The sequence below is a fragment of the Dermacentor silvarum genome, chromosome 10 (genome assembly GCF_013339745.2).
Source record: "Dermacentor silvarum isolate Dsil-2018 chromosome 10, BIME_Dsil_1.4, whole genome shotgun sequence".
NCBI classification, from domain to species: domain Eukaryota; kingdom Metazoa; phylum Arthropoda; class Arachnida; order Ixodida; family Ixodidae; genus Dermacentor; species Dermacentor silvarum.
The window spans coordinates 10,295,811-10,314,353 of NC_051163.1; the positions used below are offsets into that span (position 1 = coordinate 10,295,811).

Here is an 18,543-nt window from a genome sequence, read left to right on the forward strand (position 1 = left end):
ATTTATTAGGATTTAAATTCATGAGCCAGTTATCGCACCAACTTGAAATGTTATGTAAGTCTGTCTGCAAGATATTTTTATCATTATTGTTGCGTATTTCCCTGTAAAGTACACAGTCATCGACATACAAATGCACAGAAGAAACGCAGCTAGGCAAATCATTAATGTATATTAAATACAAAAGTGGGCCTAAAACTGAACCCTGTGGTACTCACGATGTTACATTTATTTCAGGTGAGTTATGACCATTAATTGTGACGTACTGGAGGCGGTTTGTTAGAAAGCATTTGAGCCAAGACAGTATGTTACAGTTGAGATTGAGTGAGGAGAGTTTTAACATTCTCTATCTCGTGTGCTAAACTGCTTCGGTGGTAGTCCACCTTCACAGCAGTGGAATGGTACGTGATTTTTTATTTATGTTTATTTATATTCATTTATAACGCAGTAATCAAACCGCTATAACGAAGTACACTTAAATATCGTTATAGCGAAACGGTTTATAACGAAATAATGGATAAAACGAAATAATCTTAATTCCCCTTGAAAGTCCTCATAGAAACCCATGTGCTTAAAAATTTGTTTTAACGAAAATTTTTATACTGATCAAGGGATATAACGAAAAATGTTCGTTCCAAAAATGACAATTACCCGCCCGCTTTGCACACAAAATACTGATTTATTAAAAATGCGCGGCGCTTTGCGGGCCTCTTAATGTACCAGTTTAAATCTCCCGCGGCTGCGCTGGACCGGCAACGCTCCAAGCCAAGCAAAGCCAAGCTGACCAAGCTAGCCATGCCAAGCTGGCCAAGCCTTATGTTAGCGTGCTGTGCGCACTCGTTTGCTTTGTTTCAGAAGCGGGCGTAGGGTGGTCAGCCCGTTTGCTTTTTAACCCGTGTTGCCGGTTACATGACAGGAAAATGACTGAGGGTAGCAGCTGCTCGAAACAAAAGCGGAAAATTATCGCTCTCGATCAAAAGGCAGCCATTATTAGAACTGTTGCATCCGGGACGAAAAAAAAAAAAACGCAAGTGGCCCAGGACTTCGGCATTGCTCTGAGCACACTTTCTACAATTCTCAGCAGCAAGGAAGTCATCACTAGCGCTGTTGACTTACGTGTAGTGAGTGCACCCTCGCATACAATAATTAGCCGTAAAATAATTAGTCAGTGGCTATAACGAACTAATGGTTATAACGAAAAAATTAGGTACTTGTTCGACTTCGTTATAACGAGATTTGGGTAATTGATATAACGAAGCAATTATGGCTCCCCCTTCAACTTCGTTATAACGAGGTTTTACTATAATTTTCTGAATATGATGGGTTTGCCAAATCCATCTATACTAACTCCCATCATTTCCACACTGGCTGAAGCGCCATGCTTGCAGCTCCTGTAGACACTAGCGCCAGAGTTGCCTCTAGTAGTTGTTGTAGGAAACTCTATGGATGGAGCAATGCCTCCTTTAGTAGAGTACAGTGTACTAGAAGAGTTGGCGTGCCAACACATAGGTCCGTTCGATTCGCCTGCACCACTGTGAACCAGCTCACCACAGTTCACGAGAAGTTCAGAAATTGTGCAGCTCGATTTCTGCAGTGCAAGCGCAGCGCGGCACTCGAAACGAATGCCAAGGTGCAGACAAAAGAGCGCTTCCGCGATCTGAAGTAGCGGCCTCAGCTGATCTCGGAGGACGTGGCATTTGCCAAGTTTGCTTATTTTGACGTCGCTCACGTCTTCGTTAATGGCGGCGCCCAGTACTTGCTGTGCATGCGCGTGCGCTTCGTGGAAACTTAGGATCTTGTTGGTTGCGGTGATGCTTGTGCGACCTGCGCTTCTGTTCTAGCTCTCGCATAGATACATTGGTGATTTGAAGATGACTGTCAAGCAGAAAGGTGAGTGAAAAATGGCTGGACAAGACGCGCTGCCGCTGCGAAGGCAAGTTTGTGTATTGCTCCCGATGCTCACGATTACTTTCCGTACACCAGGCGTTTCTCAGGAAACCCTCAAAGTCAAGGTAATCTCGGAGATAATCAAAGAGCTTCTCGCAGCACAGAAGGAACGCAAGGATGTCAATCTCAACAGGTGAGTGGAATCGTCGCGCCTGTCAGGTTCTGTCAGCTCACAGCTGATCGTGTTGTCGTTTCAGCGTCAAGTGCCAGATATCTTCTAAGTACGGGCTCAGCTTCCCAACCGAAGATCGTCGACATCATCGCTGCCATGCCTCCAGAATATAAAAAGGTGAGAGCGTGTGGATTTCGCTCACGAGGTGTGAAGTGTACTTTTTGATCTACAGGTGCTTCTACCCAAGCTGAAGGCGAAGCCAGTGCGGACTGCCAGTGGAGTAAGGAACCGTTTAGTTTATGGTGACAACCGGCACGCTTCTAAGACGTGAATCTTTGCAGATCGCAGTTGTAGCAGTCATGTGCAAGCCTCACCGATGCCCTCACATCAACATGACCGGAAACATATGCGTGTAAGCATTCATTGACCATCCTAACTCGAGGTCGCGGGTTCGATTGCCGACCGCCGCTGCCGCATTACGAAGATGGCGGAAAGCAGAAAAAGCACGTGTATCGTGCTTTGGATGCATGCTAACAAACCCTAGGTGGTCCGGAACCCCCCGTAAATATATCATAGTCCCCGCGTAATTTCACGTCTGTAAGTTCCATAGCTCTAATCTGGGGCTGTTGCAGATACTGTCCTGGTGGTCCGGACTCGGATTTCGAGTATTCTACACAGTCTTACACAGGTTACGAGGTAAGCTTCTGATCAATTTTCTGCTGGAATGTAGGTTTCGTAGATAAAGGCAAAGAATGTTTGATGTGATATGAACCTCTATAACGTGGTAGTTTTTCATATAATAAGGACGAGTCTTATTCTCACAATCAACATTAGATGACAGGACAAATGCTGCACCTGTGAACACCACCGAGGGGAACTGATGGCCGAGAATGCGATCAATATTTATTTGTGCCTCAGCATGCTCTAGCGTGAATGCCTTATTATTATAGGTTTAAATTCTGTGGAATTTTTCTGAAAGATTAAACTGTACTTACAAGGTGTTTATGTCTCATGCATGCCATCTTTATCCAGAGTTCACTGAACTGCAACACGATTTAAGTGAGCAAAGCACTTTATGATCAAGTATACATGCGGCTTTTCATCTTTTTGTCCAGCCAACATCTATGCGTGCAATCAGGGCTCGGTACGATCCCTTCCTCCAAACAAGGCATCGTGTTGAACAGGTACGCTTCATTGAGATTCAGTATGAAGTGAACAAGACAAAACATTCCAGCTTGCTTTAGGGGTTATGTCCTGATCATAATTGCCCATTATACACTCTGTTTTCTTCTAGTTTACATAAATAGGTATGGAAATGTTGGCACCAGTAAATGGTGCTGGCTTCATTTTATCTCCTGAGCAAGATAAACACTGCTGTCATTAGGCAACAGGCAAGCCTCAACACACAGTGCAATGATAGAGTTTTGAGCAAAGCTTACGTACATGGCAGCTACAGTGCGACAGATGCGAAAAAAAAAAGGAATAGATGGAGACACGGTATGGCACTGTATTGTGTCAGCGCCGTATTGTGTCCCCTTCTATTCCTTTTGCCTGCGTCTGTCATGCTGTAGCTACCATGAAGCTTAACCAACTCGCCCAATTTTTTATTTTGTATACACGACCACCTTAGCTTGCTTAAAGGCCAACTGTAACGATATTTTGGGCTCCGTTTCTTAGTAGATAGTGTAGATATAAAGCAGCCTCTGTGCAAAGTTTTAATGTATGATAAACGATTGGATACATCACAACAGGCTAAGTAGACATTTTTGATACCAAATCTGAAAAGGAAAAAAAGTAATGAAAGCTGCCATTACCGTTTGTCGGAAGTGACGCATGACTAAGACCTTACTTCCGTGATTAGCTGTTGCCAGTGGCTTTTTGCAGTGCAATAAAAACCTGAGGCGACATACTGGGACTTTTCCAACCACAGGTGCACGTGTTGTCTGCATTTGTGCCATTTAAAGGCTGCTAATAAAAAAAAATTAGACAATTACCAGCACTGTGGCTTTACAAAGATTGCTAAAGTAGTATATACTACTCATTTATAACCACTCTAGGCAGAGTGAAATTTTGTTGCACTTGGCCATTAAGAACCTAATAGGCAACATATGCAGTGCATATTCCTGCATGTGTATTTCATGTGTGCCGTTACGGATGCAGCTCCAGCAACTGGGCCATTCTGTGGACAAAGTGGAGTTCATCGTGATGGGCGGCACTTTCATGTGCCTGCCCGAAGATTACCGGGATCGTTTCATCCGCAGTCTGCATGATGCCTTGTCAGGGCACAGCAGCAGCTCAGTGGCTGAGGCCGTGAAATACAGTGAACGGGCTCGCACCAAGTGCATTGGCATTACTATTGAGACACGCCCAGACTACTGCCTCAAGAGGCACCTTGGGTGAGTTGTGACATGTTGCCTTAGTGAGTGTGGTGCGAAACACAAAGACGAAGACACAGCAGATGAGATCTATGCCAAGGCTAGTTGGCCAGACATACCGTTTCCAGGAATGTGGCTGGAAAACGGGAACAAAACATGTGGCAGGGCATCAGTATGTTTTGCCTTATATTTATGCAATCTACTTCCTAGTTGGCTAGTTGAAGAAAAAGTCCTGTTGCAGAAGGGAATGTTTTACAAACTAAGTATTATTAGAAGTATGAGATTCTTAATATGGATTCCTTGCAATATGGGATCCTCATGGCGAAACTATAAGCTACAAGCTTGAACACACACAAAATCGTGCTGTATGCTTTGTCAATTGTAACTATGACATTGTTTCCAGTATATGTAGCATTAAGAGTGAACTAGAATGACAAGCTCTTCAGCAACGAAAAACATTTTTGTGATGAAAATTTTTAAATTCCATATTTAATGGTCAAGCCACCATTGATAAGTATTCCTACATGATAAGCTCATACTATATATATCTCACAGAAATGATCACGCTTAAAGGTTAAAGAAAGAAGTTTTGTAGGGATGCATTTGGGCACTCTTCTTTTTTTTACGATTTGCGAGTGGAACAGTTTTGATGTGAGTGTCTTGTATGCTCTAGCAAATATTTTCGCCTCATCCTTGCAAGATGTATGCAGATGAATGTGCTGCAAGTTAAAAACTGTTCGATGCTTTCATGTTTTTGTTGATGCAAAAGCATCAAATTGTCCATTGAGCGAAAAAGCCAGCGGAATCTGTAGCAGGGGCGAAATGGCAGCCAAATTCCCATTGGCTGCGACGCTACGTCACGAGTGCACCTTGTGCGCTCGTGACGCTGGCTCGCACTTGCTGGCTCGGGCAGCACGTACCGCTATGGATTCTGAAGCATCTACATAGTCAGTGGTCACAACTTCGGCAGTAGCGAAACGTGACCTTCTACATCAGTACACCCCAGATGAAGTAAGGGAGCTGAAGAACGCAGCAAGATGGGCAGAGAGGCAGGTGTGAAATCCATCGTCGTCGACGACGCAAACATTATACCCAGCGCAAAACCCGAAGGAGTGCTCAGGGGCATTCAATTGGACATTACTGCTTTTGCATTCACAACTCATAAGTGCTTAGGTGTCCTCGGATTTTTTTTTCTTGCTATTTCAACCTCCCTACAGTAATGCCCACCTAGTCGATGTTGCTTTCTTCACAAATAAATATAGTCAGTCTGTGCTGCCAAGCATTGGTTCACCTCAGCAGTTTAGAAAGCATGGCTGATTTCTTCCAGAGATATGCTCCAGTATGGCTGTACACGGTTGGAAATTGGCGTGCAGAGCGTTCATGAAGATGTGGCCAGGGACACGAACCGGTGAGCACTGCAGTACACCACTTTCCTGATGATGTGTGAATGGTGCCGAATGACAAACAAGCTTTCATGTAAAGTAGAAATCGGAGTGCGTGACTTCGAAAGTTCACCTATTTGACCCTTGGGTAACCATAGCAGCGAATGTAGCAGTCATAATTTACAATTGATGCCGCTTAGTTTCAATTTTTTTAGTAGCGTTCAATGTGGTGAGAAATTGCCAAACAGCTTTCATAAAAACTTGGACTAGTCGTGTTAACTCGTAACTCAGAAACAGCAGGCAGTGTAAATTAAATAATTTTCCATAAATGTTTGTGATGAAATCTGGGACCATTTTTTTTTTCATGGTATTCAATACTTGTATGGTAGTTTTTGCACATTAGTGTGTTTGTTCATTTGTTAATCCCTCTGCTAAGAAGTTTTGATTCTTCTACTTCTGCCCTCATAAACAGGTGCACTCTGCTGGTGTTTGTTTATGATGCATCAGAGTGGCACAATACATTAAACCGTATCATCTATCACTTGTGTATCATTGTACCCCCCCCCCCCCCTCCCCCCTTTTTTTTTCTGTTCTCAGGGGCCACACAGTCCGAGCTGTGTGTGAATCGTTCCAACTGGCAAAGGACGCAGGCTTCAAGGTTGTAGCACACATGATGCCGAACCTACCAAATGTTGACTGGGAGCGTGACCTCGACCAGTTCGTGGTAAGGGCTAAATACCACAGCAGGTCCTCTGTTGGTCATAAACTTATGCATGGTGCTGCAAAGCTCCTTGCTAATGTAAATGAGCATGCTGAGTTTATACCAGTTAAATTGTAACCACTACTGTCCACCAGAACATAGACTAGTACAATCTAAGATGACTGAAAACTGGAAGTAGCACCTTAAATGACATATATTGAAGGCAAATGGCCCTTTTCTTGCATACACAAAAAAGGTTCTTAGAAACATAGCTGTGTGGAATTATGAAGCAGCTGTTCAATGGCGATTGCTTTGATTTGATTCTGCACTTCTGAAGAACAAAATGTCAGCGACCATGTGATATGCATGACAAAGCACTGCGACATTGTTGTTCTGAAGTCCTTGATTAATGTTTAATCGCAGTGCACTAGTATATCTGTCTCTGTAAACAGGAAGTCAGTGCACTAGTAGTCTCGGGTTTACTTTCCGCTTTGCTGGGGAAATTGGAAAGCACGGAGGGTTAAAGAACTGAAAGACATTGGAAACATGCCCATAATTTCTTTTCCAAGATTTTTTCCAAGATCAGAATAAAGTTTTGTTGTGCCAAAGCTTGCCCTAAAGATTTGATGTTGGACAAATGCATAATGCCTGTATTTCAGTTTTGTGTTTTCCTTCCTGCTCAGTGTACAGCGCTGGGCTGTGAATTGCTGTTGCACACACACACACACACACACACACACACACACACACACACACACACACACACACACACACACACACACACACACACACACACACACACACACACACACACACACATATATACACTATTTGTAATAGTCATGTATTTATAGGTATGTCTCCTTTTCACTTTGTTTTTTCTATTTTCTCTACACCTATTTTATTGCAACTTTCCTCTCCCTTATCTTTTTTCTTCACCTGCATCTTTCTCACTGCTGCAGTTTCGTTCAAGTGTCCACTGAGACAGTTATGATGCCTGCGGCCCTTTATTTCCTATCTTCTTTTGTCCTTATTGTTCTTTGTTAAAACAAACTACTACTACTACTCCTAATAATTTTCAACAAACCTTTTTTCTGGAATGTTTGAATGGGTTTCTTTGTGCATTTTGTGTGCAGGAGCTGTTTGAGAACCCAGCATTTCGCATGGACGGCCTGAAAATCTATCCAACATTGGTGATTCGAGGCACAGGCCTGTACGAACTATGGAAGACAGGTCGATACCGCAGCTACCCACCAGGCTTTTTGGTAGACCTCATTGCCCGCATCCTTGCACTGGTTCCCCCGTGGACGCGTATCTATCGTGTCCAGAGGTATTGTCAATGCATGAGGCTTGTTCCAATCATCTTGCATTATTGTGTGCAATAATGCAAAAGTGCTCAAATATTCTCTGGTTGCCGCATTAGTAACTTTGTATGTTAGCTCAGGCAAGTTCTTTGTTCTGATCTGAAAAGATCAGTTGCCTCTAGCCAAGGGCAGCAGGTTCTGCAGTTCCTGCCGAATAGCATGGGGCCAAGCCGTTCCATTTGTGGCATTGGCCATTTCTGAATGCAAGTTCATGTCTCTAAAAAAAATTTGTTTTGTCTGTAACGCAGTGCAGTGACGCATGAGCTGGCAGAATATAATGTGCAGTAAGCCTTAGACTGTTTTGTGCGGTGTTTGTTGAAGTGAACATTCGCAGGTGCGAGTGAGCGATCTCCTTTCGAAAAGTAAAAGAAGTGTGAGTCATATTCGTTTGTGGAAGTTGTGCCTCCCAGTGGTGAAGTGGAAAGACTTTTTTTCCTCTTCTTACCTATCCAGGCTTAGCCACTCGTCTCTACTTAGACAACCCTCTAGCTTCTTACTGCTGGATTCGTTCATCTTTTCTGAGATTTCTGTTTGGGCTACCCCATTTATAGGCCTCATGCTATCCTTGAAGTAAACAAGACGACGTCAGTGCCATCCAGTGAACATAAGAAACAGCGCTAGAAGATTAATGAAGACGAAGCGCAAATGCTCAGTCATTGACATTACATCTACTGGAAGAAAAGACTACATAGTATACAGAGGTTGAGTCTGTGTTAGCCAATCATAGCAGCTACTGGCGTGATCACGCTCTTCAGGATCACTATTCCCCATTTCTCTAGCATCAGCAAAATGGCTGGGAGGTAGAATCCTGGACTACAATCTTTTGGTTGTAAGTTTGAATCTTCGCGGCACAATAACACTTTTTCTTTCTTTAATTTTCTCGCAAAGGATTCTGGGATTCCAGTGGTGACACTGGCAGACATCACGAGGGCCAGGGGAGTGAGCCCATAGCAGCTGTCGCTGTAAAAAAAATAGGAGGGGACTTTGTGGCCCCTTTCCAACTCAAGGAAGAGGTGTTGGTCTTTGGGGCCATGGCTGGCTCAAGAGGTGTTAGCCTTTAGGGCTTTGGCTGGCTCTCGGCCTTGTATGTTCCCCTTGACAGGAGCAACAATGTAAAAAAAATATATATATATCTCGGTGGCCTAATTGCTGAATGCGACGTAAAACTTGGTGGAGAGCTGCAGAGGGATTTTGGCACAAAAACCCATCAGCTGTGTTTTTGATACATCTAAAATTTGCAGATGTCCAGTTTTTATCTCTCTCTTACCCTGTGGACAGAGATGAATATGGATGTTGATAAGCATTGGACTCGGATTATCTTGGATTATGTGGATGATGTTCTCTGTAGCGTGTTAGAAAAGCAGAACACTGCATCTGCTTCAGCTTATGTATCGTAATCTGCCTGTAAATATGTACTGCCTGTATCTTATTCGGGATGATGATGTGAATGCACCTGTCACCAGCGGTGGAGCTCACCTTGCTGTGGCTTAAAGGGAAACTGAAGAGAGAAAAAGATATTTTAGTAGCATTAGTAAATTACCAATCTACAATACTAAAAAAGACGCCCTTACTGCGAGAACAGGCTTGGCAAGCCACAAAAGACTCCAAAAGAAAAGATGGGTGGCACTGCCACCGTGAAATTCCTACACCATCTTGCTGAGGTGTCGTGGATTTTCATGGTGTCTGCTCCTACCAAGCAAATTGGTATACTGGTATACTGTATTCCGAAAGAGCCAAAGGCTGAACATAGCAAGTTGCAAGAACTTTTTCAGAGCCAAAACAGCTCAATCACAAAACAATACTTTTAAATCCATGGCATCACACTGACATACCAGCGCTGAAATTTTGACCCAAAATTTAACAATAGTACTTTGACCTTCATTTTCTCTTCCGCTAATCAACCTACCATAAAATACAAAGCAACCGCCCCTTCCCTACTCGAGAGGTAACTCAACCACAATATGGGGGGGGGGGGAGGGCCCTTTCACAATTCCACACCAGTAATCAAGATGGCAGCTAAAGATAAGGGCGGCCACTAAAAGTATGCAAGTCCAGTCTGCACTGTTTTAGCAAAACTGATTTCTGAAGACTGCTTCCTTGCGATCTTTTATCTTTAAATTAACCTTGAATACCATAGAAGGATTCCTCGGAATCTGACGTAAAAACAAGGTCAACACATTTGTCTCTCAGCCCACCGCGGTTTTCCGGGACCACGGTGCTGATGTCGGCAAGCTGGATGTGCAGCTCACCGTCCTCAGACTAGTCGAGCGCATTCATGATGCAGCAGCCCTTGAACGAGCGGCCAATGGCTTTTTCTGGGATGGCAGCCCACACCGAGCTGGCAGCAGGAAAGGGAGGGCACTTAGTTGGCAGTGAAAAAGGGAAAATTTGGCATCCACCCGAATTATAGCAAGAAGCTACAAAGGAAACCCGTACGGATCTCACAGAAAGACAACCTCGCAGTTGAAGAAAAATTCGTTGCCGGGTCCTAGTTGGTAGTGTACAGAAATATGAGATTCACGGAAAAAGGGATGGGGGTGGGTGGGGTGATTTTGGAGTATCTTACGGTACTATTACCTTGAAATTAATGAAAATAGTGTTTTGAAAACATACCTAATCAGCCTAACTGATTTAGTGTTTCTTTTTAGTGTCCCATTAAGAATGTCGTAACATATTAACAAAACTTGTTTTACAAAGTGTTTGGCATGATAGTGCATCACCACTTGCCTGTTGCAGGGACATCCCGATGCCACTCGTAACCTCTGGTGTTGAACACGGCAATTTGAGGGAACTTGCTCTGGCCCGGATGAAGGACTTTGGCACGAGGTGCCGAGATGTGCGCACGCGGGAAGTGGGCATTCAGGAGATCCACCACAGAGTGCAGCCGGACCAGGTGTGTGCGAGGGTAGCTCAAGGCACGTTAACATCATTCAGATGGACTAGAACGAAAGGTGCTGCTAGCACCCAGGCAATCCAGTACTGGTTATTGCAGCTACTGGTTATAATATTGTCTACAATACTGTCTACAATATCGATTATTGAAGCAACATAAAATCAGCCCATGAGTAATATAATTATGGGGCTATGACGAGGAATATTTCTTACATTCATCATTCTCATTTGTTGATGGCACTGTGATATGCTGCGTCTCGTAAGACAGCATCTTGCTTCATAGTGAAAATGACAGTTGAAGAAACGGAGGTTGAGCTGTGCAGATTTATCTTCTTTGCATCCTCACAAAAATAAGCTGTATTGACGCACATTACTCCAGCTTACTTTATACACAAATGGTTACTCTCAGAAGGCCAGCAAGTCTACATGCAAGTGGTTACTTTAAATGGGGTGTTTTATTTTCAGTCTGTCATGGACTGTGCAGATGACTATTCACTGGGATAGTTACTTTTCTTTACATAATTAGCAAATCAATATGTTCCAGAGGCGAGGATAGCAGAGCAGATTTAATGTTGACAGAATTGAGAAAAATGGCCTGTGGTGGATAGCACAATTTTACTCTCTAAACTGGATTACTCAAAGAGGCGGACATTACTTGCACAGGTAATTGAAATGAATAATCGAATAATTACTAAAACTTCCAGTTGCAGTTAAATTTGTCCTGCAATGTTAAGAAGGTGTTTTGTTAAGTAAGTGGAACAACTGTGCACTTTACAGCAATTTTGATGGCACTTATCTCAAGACTGTTGCTAGTTTTAAAATTTGTTTCAAATGTACATGCCTTGATGACTTGCTGACTTCAATTTGTAAATTTCAATATGTGCTCTAAGAAGTTCATTTGTATTTAATTAATTAGTTAATTATAATTTTCAATTTCTTGTGAAAATAATGTCTGCCGCTTTGCTAACCCAGCTCAAGGATTAAAATTGTGCTACATTTTCTGGCAATCTGAAAATTTCTCTTAACACTAAACACCTAGTACTATAGCCAATGATTATTGTGCAATTCTGGTTCCCATGAGGTGTCGCAGTGACCTCAGGTGTTGTTGAACCTCCTAATGCAGGTGGAGTTAGTGCGTCGGGATTATGTTGCTAATGGTGGCTGGGAGACGTTCCTCTCGTACGAAGACCCCCGGCAAGACATATTAGTTGGGCTGCTGCGTCTGCGCAAGTGCTCCCCCGACACCTTCCGTCCTGAGCTGCTTGGTGGATGCTCCATTGTGCGCGAGCTGCATGTGTATCCTTTATGATCCATCTTCCAAACATCCTTTTTATTGCTCAGTTTCACAGACTACGCCTTGATGTTCAAGAGACATGCAATGGTGGCTACAAATGATATAGTAAAAGAAGACAAAATTCCAGAATGATAAAAAAATTACTATGGAGTCTCTCATAGCCCATGTGTTTTTTTTTTGCGACATTAGGCCAAATCAGCCAATCGACCACAGTTGTAGATTTGTGAGCAGTATTTCATTACAGTGGAACCTCGGTATAACGAGGTTCCACTGTTGTGTGTTGGGGGTATAACGAATTATTGGATGTAACGAAGTAAATCTAAAATGTTTCTCTCCAATATCAGCATCTAATCAAGATGTGCATATTGGATATAGTGAAAGCATTTTTGTGTTCGATGTGACTTTATTAAAACTAGGTACAACTTACAAAGTGTATGTAGATGAAGATATATGCACACTGTTATTGTGCACATGCACAAAAAAAAATGCTAATGCAGAGGAGCATTGGGGAAGCAGACAAAAAAATTAAACTAGTGCATGTTTAAGCTACTTTTGCAAAGAATTCATTTGACACATTGTTCGGTGAAGCACAAAATTTGTTCTACACAACAACAACTTGAAAGAAAAATATACAGTGCTAGAAACAGCGCAGTTGTGATTGTCTTCTTGTTCCTGCATAAACTGCAGTGGTTACATGCTTAACACTGTATTGGTGACCACAAAGGGTTTCAGAGCACATAATTTATGAAAAAGTGAAAGTTTGTGACAGCCAACACCTCCACGCTTGAATGAAAAAATGCCAACACTCCCAACAGCAGTCCCAACACTCCCAATAGCAGCCATGTCTCAACCTTGAATTTTGGGCTACTTGAGTAACAAAGCCATAAAGAAATGTTGCTTTTGTTTACAGCTTCCATGCTTTGCAATCTTTTGTGGCTGGTTGTACATACCTGAGTAGAACATGTTTTCAATCCCATGATATCATAACCTGATTTAATAAATTCGAAAAAATGTTCCATAAGCCAGAGGAACTCGTACTTGTCAACGTCTTTGCGCTGGCTGTGCTCTGCAAAAATCAAAAAGTTCATGTTTTGTTTTAATTTTTCTTGGGTGAAGCCAGTGCAAAGGCATTGACAAGTAATGAATTTGAGCCCAATGCGCATTATTTCTGAGTGTAGATGTGCTTGAACTTTGCAGACGTTGCATTTAGAATGAATGGCATTCTAATTATATATGGTTGATACCCGCTATAACGAAATCCTGTGACAAGGAAATTCTCATGACAATGAAAATTTTTGTATCCCTGGCAAACACCCATAGGATTAAATGCATTTTGTACCTGTCAACAATGAAATGTCGGTGAACTGCAATCCTGCATCAACGAAGGTAATACAGAGGGGAGTGTGTAAAAGCATAAAAATACATGTTTAACAGTAGAGGAAAAAAAAAAGAGGAAAAGGTCATGTGCATTATTTGCTGATCATATCTGTTGTTTCATTGTTCAATAGGGATAGCCCTGCTGGGATTGTGAAGTCCTGGGAATTAAAGGCTGATAACAAGCTTCTAGGTGGCACTGTAAAATTACAACCTTGTGATGGCGGTCAATGTGTGAGGAGAGGATATGTTGGGGGCATAATCTTGCGTGCACATAGTTTGGAATTCTGGTAATACCTCTCAGCCAAAAGGGCAAGGTGGAAACACAAAGATGTGGAAGTTGCAATGAAGTTTGTTTGCATTGATGTGACGCTGGCTGTGTGATTGTAATTGATAAGGATGAAACATGCAGGCGTTATTCTAGACAAGTTTAAAAGATTGGATGAGCGTGGTAGAGTATGGGTCCCAAATAGACTCCGCATATTTCATTTTACTGCAAATCAAGGATTTGTATAAGGTTAACTTCAAGGAAAATTTAATGCAATGCTATTGTTTACCTTGAAAGAACAGTATGGAGTAAACTAATGTTGGTTCTGTGCTATTGTCTTGTTTTTATTAGCTTGTGTGTGAACAGGCATTGGTTCTTACGTGATAATTCAGATTAGTGTTGTCTAGAGCAACACATAGTTTGAGTTGCTGCTTCCTCAGGTGGGCTATGGACCTGAAGTGTGAATGTACATACCAGCATAAAGGGTTGAAATTAATAATTCTAGTCTGTGTAGAATAAAGCAGTAAAATGCATACATTAATACTGTGACTTCAAACTTCACGCACAAAAATATGTAGGCATGTATTGGCTGTTTGTGTTCACAGCAAATAATATGGCTGACAGCTGTGATGGCATGTGATGAAGATGGAAAGCTTTCCCCTTGAGTTTTTGTGAAAATGAAACAACTAAAACTGCCCATTTTTGGGAGGAGAATCTTCTGTATAATATTATGCACCACCCCAGACAATTTTGGTATCATTATGACAGTTCAAATGCAATCGTGCTTTCATGAGATAATATCTGTAGATGGAGGGTATGTAGGTGAATGACACTGCAGCTGAATTTGGGCTTTGTTATGCGGCAGCAGTTTTTGTAAGCAGGAATGAATGGTGCCATAACTTCATGTCAAGGAACCAATTGGTTTCTGTGTAAATGTACATGTTCGAATTGTTGTCCTTTCATTTCATGTGTTCTATTCATTTGTGATTACACCCTGGTGTGCTTCCTTGACTCAGTGCACTCAGATATGGGAGTGTAGTACCAGTGAGTGCCCGTGACCCTACGAAGTTTCAGCACCAGGTGAGCATTCAGGCACTGCTTAGTATTGTACGTACTTCACATTGCCATGCCCCTGAAAGTTCCTTTAGGAAGGGACCTACATGCTATAAAGACTTGCATTCAGGTACACTCATTCAAATTACTCTGTGCACTGCATCAAAATCAAATGTCAAAAAGCAGCCAAGTTATGCAAAAAAAAGTGGTGTCATTGAAATATAAGCATTCATTTTCAGAGATTGAGGCACTAGGAATATTGTAGCTGATCATTGTGCACGTTACTTAGTTCCTGACTGAATTGATGATTGGAAGATTTTCTTGTGAAGCAGTTTTGGATTCAGTATAACAGGCACATAGGTATTCAGCACAAGTAATCACATTAAACAAGATGAAGCTCATGGTCTTAATGTTAATGTGTATCCCAGTTCTTAAAAGCTTTCTGTGTCTGAGTAAATTTCTGCACCTCTCTTGTGGTGTTACACTTTCATGCAACAAACTCCACATTGTTGAAAATTCTGTTATGAAGGGATGATTATGAGCTGTGATGTATTCCAAATTCTGATTCCCTAGTGATGTTTGATGCAGTATTCTAAATGAGGAGATGCAGTCAAAATGTTTGTGTATTCAACATATTTTTAATATTCTGTATTCTGTATTCCACATGCCCAGTGCATGTGAAATTGGTGATAGACTGGAAGCGAGGCAAGGCCCTTCTTGGAATAAGAGAAACAGTAATTATTTGGCACCATCTGGATAGCTTAACTTTGTCTTGGGGTATTATTGAAAGGAGAGCAGTAGACATTTTTTTTTGTCCTTTTGCACCAGGTACCGTACAATACATGGAAATCACCTAAAATGAAATCAGACGTCACTCTAGCTATAAATTCAGAGCTTATGAAGTTTCCTGTGATTCTTTTATCAGTACACTTGTGTACATGGTTGGTTTTTGACTGTATCGGATCTCATTGAACTGAGTCCAGCATTGCCAATGCCTCGTACTCACATGCTCTTCCATCAAACTCCTCAGGGCTTTGGAACGCTGCTAATGGAGGAAGCGGAGCGCATTGCTCGTCATGAGCATGGTTCCCACAAGCTGGCAGTGATTTCCGGTGAGTTATGTAGCTTTAGTAAATTAACACCTGGCGAGCTACTAAACTGGCAGTCATTTCTGGTGAATTCCTTCAGCCCCGTGCAGGCATGGTGGCATGCTTTTAATATGTAGCCTCCAACGTATTTAGGAATACTGCCCGAGCTCCTCATAATGGTGCAGAGCTACAAGCTGAATAAGGTTAAGAGCACACGTGAAAAGTGTATGCGAATGTGAGTTTAGTGTTGTTTAGTGTAGTTTTATTATGTCACAGTGCCTTCTTCCCGTGCACTGTAGTGGTTTATCAAAATGCCGAAACCTTGCTTTGGTGAAATTTAGGGCTGAACAAGGTCTTTGGCTGATGTATCACATTGTTATATTTAGATTCATTTTATAAATTCTTAGAAGCATTATTTGTGACAAATAGACTGCAGACTTTATAAAATAGAAATGGCGAGTGTTTTTTTTATTTGTTTTGTTATCTCACTGCATTGGACACCTTTGTTATCTTTTTCTGAGGATTACTGTAAAGCTTTTACTGCATGTAGGACAATTTTCCAGAAAGGAATCTTTCATTTGTGACTTATTGACAATTTCTCTGCAAGCTGCAAGTCAACACTGTTTTTCTATAGTGTATATGCCTACTGTTCTTATAAAGGCATTGATATTTTAGTGTTAATGCTCTTTCAATATTGAGTCTCGTGAAGTGTGCTGTCTTTCATTTCATGTGTTCGGTACTCATGTAAACTTGGTCAGAGAGTTATTGTTCTGTCCTTCGTATTGCAGGTGTGGGCACACGGAACTACTATCGCAAACTTGGATACGAGTTGGACGGCCCTTACATGTCTAAGCTGCTTATAACTGACCCTGCTTGAGTGCTTCTGCAGAGGTACCTTGTGGCAGGGCTTTGTGAAATTGTTAATGAAGATTGTACAGAAGGAATAAAGTGTTGGTGACGTTTATTTGCTGAGGAGGAACAACTGTTTGTCTGAGAACTCCAATCAGTGCAAACTCTTTCTTGTATATAAACATCTGATCTTGTTGCACTTCTTTCCATCATATTTACTCAATTTCTTTTGCTACTGCGATTTCTGTAAACATTCTTTATGTTTGTAAAGAAAGCATTATGGCATAGCTAGTGCACAGGGGCATGCACAGATGAGAGGTGCGTCACTGTATGCAAAAATACATACAAAAGAAAAAATGATGTCACTGGTGACATGTCAAATACAACTTTCACGTTAATTTATTGAACGGCTTTCTGTAAAATTTTTAAGTATTTAAACTTTATTTAGTATAATTATTTATATTTAATATAAACATACGAGGTGTGTTCAAAAAGAAACCGAACTTTTGAAATGGCGCGCCAACCAGCAGAGGGAGCGCATTGCGGCTACTGAGTGCATGTAGCGGCAGGTTTAGACACCAAACTGCCATTTGCCGCGTTTTGCTTTGACTGTTAGTTGGCGAGCTACAGCCGCTGAAGTGAGCACATGAACAAGCTGTTCTTTGGATTGGTGCCAAAGTGACAATGAACGAATTGGAAGAACAGCGTGTGTGTGTGAAGTTCTGCTACAAACTTGGGAAAACTTTCACAGAGACATTTCAGTTGCTTAGCCAAGCGTACAGGGAGGACTGTATGAGTCGCACGCAGTGCTGTGATTGGTTCAAGCGTTTTGAAGACGGAAGAATGTCGGTCGGTGACGATCCCAAGCCTGGACGACCTTCGACATTTCCAGATGATGACCATGTCGAGAGAGTTCGAACTGTGATTCGTGGAAATCGTCGTTTGGCTGTTCGAGAAGTCGCTGACGAAGTGAGTATCAGCGTAGGATCATGTCATGAAATTTTGAGTGACAAACTTGAGATGCGTCGTGTCAGCGCAAAATTCGTGCCGCGTTTATTGACTGACAAACAGAAGCAGACCCGTGTTAAATCAGCCAGGAACTGCTCGCCGCTGCTAATGACGATGAAAACTTTCTTAAGAACATCCAAACAGGCGATGAGACATGGGTTTACGGCTATGATGTTGAAACGAAAGTGCAGTCATTGCAGTGGGTGGCCAAAGGTTCTCCTCGTCCAAAAAAAGCACGCATGAGTCGGTCAAAAACGAAGGTGATGTTGATTGTGTTTTTTGACTGCAAAGGCATTGTCCATCAGGAATTTGTGCCACATGGTCAGACGGTAAACAAAGAAGTTTACCAGGGAATCCTAGCACGTTTGAGAGATTCTGTGTGCAGTAAGAGGCCTGAATTGTGGGAAAATCGGGCGTGGATGTTGCATCATGACAATGCCCCGGATCACGCGTCGCTCCTTGTTCACAGCTACTTAGCGAAACACCATGCTCCTGTTGTGCCCCACCCTCCATATTGTCCGGACCTAGCCCCAGCAGACTTTTTTTCTATTCCCCAAGGTGATAACGACCTTGAAAGGACGTCGTTCCCAAACCGTAGAGGAGTTCCAGGACAATGCGACAAGAGAACTGCGTGCCGTTCCAGAAAGTGCGTTCAGGAGGCTTTCCAAAAATGGAAGCAAAGATGGGAAGAGTGCATTGCCAGTAGAGGGGACTACCTTGAAGGGGACAGCACTTAAAATGTTGTACCATAAGCAGTAAAGGTGTTGTAGCAAAAGTTCGGTTTCTTTTTGAACACACCTCATATTTAAAATTTTGAAGATTATAAAGAACCAACCTCGG

General features: G+C 42.2%; 1 protein-coding gene across 1 annotated transcript; it reads left to right on the forward strand.

The window, feature by feature from the left end:
* The first annotated feature begins 1,546 nt into the window (after nt 1-1,546).
* Nucleotides 1,547-16,821, forward strand: LOC119466485 (elongator complex protein 3-like). The gene is given in 17 exon segments (XM_037726997.2): nt 1,547-1,887; nt 1,981-2,077; nt 2,142-2,178; nt 2,180-2,233; nt 2,289-2,336; nt 2,398-2,468; nt 2,689-2,752; nt 3,172-3,240; nt 4,217-4,452; nt 5,759-5,839; nt 6,411-6,537; nt 7,650-7,843; nt 10,614-10,770; nt 11,893-12,065; nt 14,731-14,785; nt 15,789-15,870; nt 16,635-16,821. Coding segments are annotated over 17 exon segments (1,653 nt in total). The 5' UTR covers nt 1,547-1,868; the 3' UTR covers nt 16,724-16,821.
* Nucleotides 16,822-18,543: the final 1,722 nt, after the last annotated feature.